Here is an 8,799-nt window from a genome sequence, read left to right as displayed (position 1 = left end):
GGGAGATCATTCCTGAGCTCATTAGCTGCTACCATCACCTAACTGCACAGAGGAGACATACCACACAACTGTAATTCTAACTGCGTTAGATATATCAATAACATATACATTATATCATATCGTAAATATATCAAGCCAATTGTTGTATTAGCTCCTTGACTGATGCAATGGCTCTCGTCATTATTTCAAACTCTCCTCTCCTTTCTACCTCGAGCTGAGCTGTATCACAGGCTGATACAGAAAAGTCCTACTGACTGACCCAGTAGCTCCAGTTCATTCACTTCCCTCCCAGCTCATAGAGCCCTTCCCTTACCCCACAAACTTGCCAACTCACTGTTCCACACTGTAGCTGTAACTCCTAGCTCACAGCTCCCTCTCTCTCTCTCTCTCTCTCCTACCCTGCTCCCACGCTTTCAGAGAGAGCCATGTGTGCCTTGGAGACTTCTTGATTTTTATTCATTTTCACAATGATTTGAGGACTAGAGTGGTTTGGAACTTGTTTGTACTTTTCCGTGGCTCACACCCTGGGCAGCCAACTCAAGTGATTTGAAAACTGGATTCACTTTGGTGACTCATACAAACTTGATTCAGTAAAAGGAATCGAGTATCCCATCACACTGCCTCCCACATACATTGCTGCATAGACAGCCCTACACCGCCCTCTAGTGCTAAGCACAGACATCTGAAAATCTAGATGACGCCACATTTCCCTTTCTTAGAAGCAATACTAAAGGATTATTAACTGACTGTGAGGTCTGTACGGGGAAATATCCAACCAACGTGTTGTCTAAGAAATGAAACTACGAAATCACATGTACATACGTATTCACACCTTTTGCTCAATACCTTGTTGATGCACCTGTGCCAGCAATTACAGCCTCAAGTATTCTTGAAATATAATATCACAAGTTTGGTGCACCTATCTTTGTGCAGTTTATCCATTCTTTTTTGCAGCACCTCTCAAGCTCCATCAGGTTGGATGGGAAGCGTCGGTGCACAGACATTTTCAGATCTCTCCAGAGATATTCAATCAGATTCAGTTCTGGGCTTTGGCTGGGTCACTCAAGGACATTCACAGAGTTGTCTTGAAGCCACTCCTTTGATATGTTGGCTGTGTGCTTAGGGTCATTGTCCTGCTGAAAGATGGACCGTCACCCCAGTCTGAGGTCAAGAGTGCTCTGGAGCAGGTTTTCATCCAGGATGTCTCTGTACATTGCTGCATTCATCTTTCCCTCATTCCTGACTAGTCTCCCAGTTCCTGCCACTGAAAACATCCTCACAGCATGATGCTGCCACAACCATGCTTCACTGTAGTGATGGTGCCTGGTTTCCTCCAACCATGATGCCTGTCATTCACACCAAATAGTTCAATCTTTGTCTGATCAGAGTTTTGTTTCTCATGGTCTGAAAATCCTTCAGGTGTCTTTTGGCAATCTCCAGGTGGGCTACCATGCACCTTTTACTAAGGAATGGCTTCCATATGGCCACTCTACCATACAGGTCTGATTGGTGGATTGCTGCAGAGATAGTTGTCTCTCTGGAATGTTCTCCTCTCTAGACAGAGGAATGCTGGAGCTCTAACAGCATGACCATCTTGGTTCTTGGTCACTTCCTGACTAAGGCCCTTTCAGCTCGAGAAAGAAATGAAACCGAAACTAACAAAAGAAAAACAAAGTGAACGGCGACCTTGACGCTTCAAAACAAAATCAAAATGAAGCGGCAGCGTGTGATCATATCTGCAGTAAGTCTGCAAGTCTGTGCTGTCCGACCCCACACCCACCTGCAGCTCTGTTGTCTTGACAACATGTGCGCGCGCATGCACGTCGAAACCAGAAATGCTGAAAGGCTGAAATGCCTGAAAGGCTGGAGAGAGAGAGAGAGAGAGATAGAAGGTTGGACGAAGTTGGACGACAGTCAAACGGAGCGCTGACGGTATGGGAACTACACAAACAATGAGGAACCGTCAAGACAGAAAGCAAAACGGAATACGGATGAATTGAGGTTGTCATCAGGATTCGTTCACATTTTTCAACAGTTTGAAAATTCTGACAAAGTGCCAGCTACAGAAATGAAGCTGCACAATGGTTAAACAATGTCTCCAAAAGTCAATGTAAATCCAGATTTCCTGTTTCGTTTTGGCTTCAGTGTCCTTCATTAGTGCTGTGTGACCAAGTAGTACAGAGAGATCAGTCCATGTCTATGTGTGTGTGAGAGTGGGGCACAGGTCTGGCTGCAGAGGTGTGTCTGTCTAGGGAGGGGCAGGTGCTGTATGTGACTGGCCAATCACAGAGCGCAAAGACAGTCAGTTACCCAATGAGGATTTTCCTTCAGCACGAGTATGGATATTGAGGAGTTTTACTCATATCATGCTCATACTCATCAAAAATGCTTTATCCATACTGGATACTAGTCTGAAATGAGTATCCGACTCAACCCTAGTTTTAGGTTAATCTTTTAGGTGGGTTCTGTTCACTTTGCTTTTGTCTTACTACATGCTCTTGTCTGGTGTTCAGGGTTTGGTATCGGTGTGTCTTTTCCCTTCTGTTTGCCACACCCCCTTCCAGATTGTTCTCCCACACCTGTGTCTCGTTCTCCTAATCACCTCCTGTCCTATTTAAGCCCATTGACTTCACCACTTCTCCATCATTTTGTCATCGTCCCAGCCTTTGTTCATAGCCTTGTTTAGTCCTCATTCGATTGCCTGCCAGTGTTTGACCCTACTTATTTTTGACCTCGCCTCTGTCTTTGCCTCTGAACTCTGCCACGCTGTGCTCATGAACTCTTCTTTCGTTTCGGGCACGCCTCAGCACCACATCTGCCTGTACCTCTGCTTTGCTGACTGTTACACAGTGTACCGAACCTTGTGCCAGATGACACAATAAAGCCTTTTTAAGAACTCTAACATTTTTGTCTGTGAGTCTGCATTTGCATCCTACCACCTACTGTGACACACCACCTCACATCATGACAAGTAATCCTTCAAAGCCTATATAAAGGGAAATCTTGATTCAGAATCCAGATCCGGATCACCTCCAAAATGCAGTGGGGTCTTCCGTGCCCTAAGATCTATGTGTGGTGCAAATTTGGTTAGAATCCGTGAAGTAGTTTTGAAGCAATCATTCAAAGCCTATATAAAGTGAAATCTTGATCCATAATCCGATCTTGATCTGGATCACCTCCAAAATTTAATGGAGCTTTCTATGTTCTAATATGTATCTGTGGTGAAAATTTTGTTGAAATCACTGCAGTAGTTTAGACGTAATCCTGCTTACAGACAGACAGACAAATAAATAAACGCCAATGATTTTATTACATCCTCGGCAGACGTAATAATAATCTTTCAAGCTGAATGCCTCCTGGTGTAAAAATGACACCAAACCCAAAGTGATGTTCACATTTTTTATTTTCACTCTTTCCATGGCAATAATCTGGACATGTTGGGCCTGCCCGGCCCATTTTAGTTGGCAGCGAGGATCTGGTCAACCCAGTCGCGAAGCATGGTGACACGGGCGTAGACAGCAGGAGTGGAGGTGGAACAACGGCTGCTTCCCCAGGACACAATTCCAACTAGAGTCCAGGCGCCACCCTTCTGACAGACCAGAGGACCACCAGAATCCCCCTGAAGACATGGACATTCAACATTTCAACAGAGCATAACCCCACAGAAAGGAAGGACACCAGAAAGAACAAACGAAGGAGGTAATTTTCTGCACAACTACTCGCCATGTGAAGAAGAAAACATGACATGTTATAAAAAGACCAGAAAATGATGCAGGATGAAACTAGATGACCAGTCAACAGTGTCTGTCATGGTCTGTCATGTTTAGTTGACAGGTAAGTAGGTGGAGCCTCACCATGCATGAAGTGGCTCCGGCTCCTCCGGCACAGATCATCACGTTGGAGATGTTGCTACCCCAGTGTTTCTTACACTGCTCATTGGACAGCAGAGGCAACGCCGCCTGCTGGAGCTTGTTGGGAGTACTGGGAGCTGAGGGAACAGCACACACCCAACACCAAAATGAAAAATGGAGCAGTTATTGCACCACGTTTCCATGAGTTTGACAACATAGCGGCCTGAAGACTTGGTGGTTCACTCACCATTGTACTGGGTTAGACCCCAGCCGGAGGTCACACACTTCATACCAGCAGGGAAGTTGTCAATGGACTCGGCAAGACACACAGGAGACACATGGGGACCGAGATTGGCAGGCGAGGTCAGCTTGATCAGGGTGATATCATTGTTGATGGTGTAGGGGTTCCAATTGGGGTGGGTGAACACCTATAAGACCAAAAGAGATGGAGGTATAATAGTGAGAGGTGTTGATATGAAGCAAGGATTAATCAAGTGAGAGGAAGGGATTATCTATCTGAATGATGGACATCTCACCTTGGCAGGTTTCAGCACCTGAATGGCCTCAATTGAGCCATAGGCTTTATTGTGCTCACCGGCGACCACACGGTGGTACGTCCTGTCAGGAGATAAGGGAGAAACCTCATGGGGCTGCTGGTTGATGACATTACTGTGACCTTATCAGGGAAGTCTGTCTAACTCGCACAGACCAGAGGATAAGGGACTACTATGACATCACAGTCACATGACTTCATCACGACTACTTAATAATATTGTTTTAACCATGAAGGTGACTGATCCAGAGCCATATTTAAAATATATTTTTTGTAATACAATTCAAGTGCAGTTATGATAGCCAGTATTAGGCAAAAGATTTAGGGACACATACTAGGTCTAAAACTTTTGAAAAAAAAAAAAAAAACAAAAACACATAAACACTTAAAAAATACATTTCTTTAAGGAGTTATGTTTATTAGAAAATCAGGTTGGATGTAGTCAGGTCATTATAATTATTATTATTGTTGTAAATTTGCATAAGACATAATGAGGCTGGCAATGGCATTCATAATAAATACTAATTATCATACTAATTAAACTAAATATGAATATTTGTGGTTCAAATGAAGAACTTGTTTACCCCTTGAAGACACAAAAAACAAGGGGTAAAAAGTCTGAGCTTGTCATTGGTCCTGTTGCATTAATGAATCGTAGGAGCTTCAGTAAATGGACAACTGGAGCACTTGCAGTTTAACTGGCAGTGAAGCATCATGGGATGTCAAGGCCTGAAAACTCTTTTCCTGCATCTGAATAATTAGTATGTTATGTACTTAATAATGGTTACAACATACTACTAAATTGCTACCATAGTACAAACCTGAGAGAAGTGAACTAGTAGTAGGGACACAATTAGGACATTCTATGCCACCGCAGTCTTACCTGTCCTTTGACATGGATGGTAGCAAATGTGGCAGATCCACATATGTCACAAAAATTTATATTTTGCAATGCCACTTAAAAAAAGGCACCTCCTGTGTATTTGTGTAATTCCACAGCCCCTTGGATGTCGCTAGCATTTTTGTGTATGCCCCATAACTCCCTTGCTCTTTTTGGTTTAGGCTCCAGCTGCCTCATGGAATAACGTAGTGCAGTCTCTTTGCATGCAATGGAGGTAGTAGATCATCCAGATACCTACTAAAGGATCACCTCCAACTAAATGCAGACTGAGTATTTAGACCAGGGGTGCTCAAGTTCGGTCCTCGAGATCTACCTTCCTGACACTCTTAGTTGTCTCCCTGCTCCAACACACCTGAATCCAATGAAAGGCTCATTAAAAGACTGCTAACGAGTCTTTCATTGGATTCAGGTGTGCTGGAGCAGGGAGACAACTAAGAGTGCCAGGAAGGTCGATCTCAAGGACCAAACTTGGGGACCCATGATTTAGACACACTACAGATTGTGCATACTGCTTTTCCCCTCTTATGCAATACATTAGTATGCATTTTTATGTCCAGACGGTCATGCGATTTAGCTGGTTCGTTTGCGGTTGCATTGAACTGACTTGACATTGCAATGAGCGGCCGTCACCACCCAGTTCTCATTGATCAGGGAGCCGCCACAGAAGTGGAAGCCGTTGGATTGCTAAGTGAAAAAACAAAATAAATAAAAGTCAAAGTTAAAGACACAAAGCACAATAAATCAAAGAACGACAGGATTGACTTTGACGATCAGCTGACTCACCTGCAGTGACACCTGCCAGGGCCACGAGTGAGGCACCGCCTCCTCACCGTTCACAATGCGAGCATAGCCCGTCACTTCGGGGGGGATGGCAGGGATGCCGCAGCCTACAGGATGACAGCCAATAAAAAGTAAGCACACACAAAACCCAATCTCACACCATTTCATGATGTTAGAGTACAGACACACACACACAGACACACACACACACAAAAAAACTTTGCAGATTTCATTCATGGGTCATGGGAAGATCTGGATGATTGGTGACCAGTGAAGCATTAATCATCTGGGGGGGGCTCTGCTCCCCCCAGAAGCTTTAAGCATTTTTTTTTAATGTAGATGTAAATTAATATTCAAAGTTTTCAGCTAGTTCACAGTAGGGTTGTACAATATGGCCAAATTATCATATCACAATATTGTCATATCAATATGATATACGATATGACTATGATTTCACATAAAGTGCAGCAACAGTGAAAATTAAACATTCTTAAACAAAACAGTTATAATACTACACTCATTTTGCACTCATCATAAGGTTAGTATTACAGCCCGACTAATATACGTATCGGCCGGCCAATATTATCAGACGATATAAGCCATTTCAAAGTACTCACTATCGGCCGAAATTTTGCCAATAGAACGCCAATAATTTCTCATAAACACTTACTGAAATAACGTTTGTGTCTGCAATGCAAAATGTCCTTGTAACATTTGTCCAGTAGATGGAGCTCTGACTCCATTCAACTGAGAGCTGCTTACACCCCCCTGCTTAAATGTGTTCACCGGCCCCCGTAGTTCGCCGTCACACTGCACTGATTGGCTGACAAAAGCATACAAGTAAGTTTATAAGGATCTATATCCTTATCCTGAACCTCTATCTAAGTTGCAGCAACAAGAGGTACAAGATCAGATGTATTTCACAACTCTTTTTAAGGATATGTATTTGCTAATTTCACAAAGGTTTAATTATTGATTGCATTTTTGAACTTGAAAATTCTTCTCTGTTATAAAGTTAATCAATATGAGGACAAAGCTTCAGCTTTTAGCTCATACCTTTTTTGTTAAGGGTCCATAAAAGAACATTTTATTCATTTATATATATATATATATATATATATATATTATTGGCTGATTTGTTGGCTATCTGCATTTTTTTCATCCAAATACGTTATCGGCATCGGCCTCGGCCTCAAAAAATCCATACCGGTCGGGCTCTAGTTAGTATACAGTGCCCTCCAAAAGTATTGGAACACTTGGAATTTCACACATTATATGTTCGATGTTGCTGACATTAATGAGCGAAGCTCTTCACTATCTGTGTATATATCATCAAACAATAATTTAAAATTGAATAATTGTTGCAGAACCTACCATCAGTTTGTGGCTTTTTATGACAATGTTGTCAGATTTGTGGCTTCATCTACCATGGGCAGATTTTTTGTGTCATTTCCGGTTTGTGGCTTCATCTACCATCGGTTTGTGGCTTGTTACTGCTTTTTACGACAATGTTGTCCAGTTTGTGTTTTTTTCCCCTATGGGCAGATTTTTTGTGCCATTTTCAGATTGTGATTTTTTTTGTGCCATTTCTGGATCGTTTTGTGCCATTTCCAGTTTGTGCCTTCTTGTACTATAGAGCGAGCTTTGTGCTGCTGCACGGCACTTCGCTCGTATAAATTTAGCTTCTAGTTGTGCATATGATTTGAGTGAACAGTTTTCCCCTTGAAGTACATGCACTGACCACAGTGAAGCTAACTGAAATTATTTAAAACTTGTTTATAAAATGCTCCTGTAGCTGGCTTGGTTTATAATAAAAGAGTAAACCCTTTGTAGTAGAGAAGCTTGAATCTTCAACTGCACTGGGTTGCTTGATGTGAGGACGTTTCGCTTCAAATCACAGAAGCTTCCTCAGCTAAAATTCTTGCTCTGGTAGTCTGACTTCTGTCTTGACCCTTATAGAGAAGAACAAACAAAGTTTGATAAGGGTCTATAAGGGTCAAGACAGAAGTCAGACTACCAGAGCAAGAATTTTAGCTGAGGAAGCTTCTGCGATTTGAAGCGAAATGTCCTCGCATCAAGCAACCCAGTCCAGTTGAAGATTCAAGCTTCTCTACTATGGAAACCACCTGGACAACTGAGAGCTTTCACAGAAAGTAAACCCTTTAATTATGATATGTTTTTTTATAACCCTGTAACACTAACTCTTAGTACATCATGTAACCACCCACGCAATGGGTGGAAGTCTTCTGATGTTAATGTTCTCGGGTTCCATTTTGGTCGATTTTCTACACATTGTTTTTTAAAATGGAATGCCTAATGTCCACTGAAATCTTTTAACATTTCTCTGATTAAACATGAACAAAAGCACAGGAAAATCAGAACATTTTGAAGATCGCCCAACAGGTCTAGAATCGTGAGCCTCACCGTAGGCAGCGCTGACCAAAGCCAGGCAGGACACGAGCCAGAGAAAAGCCATTGTGACGATGATGGTGTCTGGAACGGTCTGATGTTTTATATTCAAGGTTCGCTCATTTCAGCCAATCAGATTTGTCCAGGTTTGTTTGCTGCAGGCAGTGTGCAAGCAGCGACATTCTCATGGCTGACCCACAGATGGACAAATCACACGGAGTGACCTTCAATAGCTCACCCTGGACTGGATTCTGTTTTCCACTTCTAACTTTGTGCCATCCTCATTTGAGCTAGAACTTAAAATG

General features: G+C 42.6%; 1 protein-coding gene across 1 annotated transcript; it reads right to left on the bottom strand.

Annotated features, from left to right (window-relative positions):
* Positions 1 to 3,385: 3,385 nt before the first annotated feature.
* LOC117502023 (chymotrypsin B-like) lies at positions 3,386 to 8,715 on the bottom strand. The gene is made up of 7 exons (XM_034161009.1): positions 8,510 to 8,715; positions 6,089 to 6,192; positions 5,910 to 5,989; positions 4,388 to 4,469; positions 4,099 to 4,279; positions 3,855 to 3,988; positions 3,386 to 3,619 (listed from the first exon to the last, which is right to left on the bottom strand). The coding sequence occupies exons 1-7, from the start codon at positions 8,559 to 8,561 to the stop codon at positions 3,458 to 3,460; spliced, it is 795 nt and encodes a 264-aa protein (XP_034016900.1). The 5' UTR covers positions 8,562 to 8,715; the 3' UTR covers positions 3,386 to 3,457.
* Between the last annotated feature and the right edge of the window lie 84 nt (positions 8,716 to 8,799).

This window comes from Thalassophryne amazonica, chromosome 2 (genome assembly GCF_902500255.1).
Source record: "Thalassophryne amazonica chromosome 2, fThaAma1.1, whole genome shotgun sequence".
Taxonomy (NCBI): domain Eukaryota; kingdom Metazoa; phylum Chordata; class Actinopteri; order Batrachoidiformes; family Batrachoididae; genus Thalassophryne; species Thalassophryne amazonica.
Note: the sequence above shows the minus strand (reverse complement) of the source record. Positions and strands in the feature narration are given on the sequence as shown.

What these genes read in the sequence shown, in the direction of transcription:
- LOC117502023 (XM_034161009.1), bottom strand. Translation starts at nt 8,561, where the DNA reads ATGGCTTTTCTCTGGCTCGTGTCCTGCCTGGCTTTGGTCAGCGCTGCC. An exon ending in CCTGGCAGGTGTCACTGCAG is followed by an intron (nt 5,990 to 6,088) that starts GTGAGTCAGCTG and finishes TTTTTCACTTAG; the next exon opens with CAATCCAACGGCTTCCACTT. An exon ending in GGGTCTAACCCAGTACAATG is followed by an intron (nt 3,989 to 4,098) that starts GTGAGTGAACCA and finishes CTGTTCCCTCAG; the next exon opens with CTCCCAGTACTCCCAACAAG.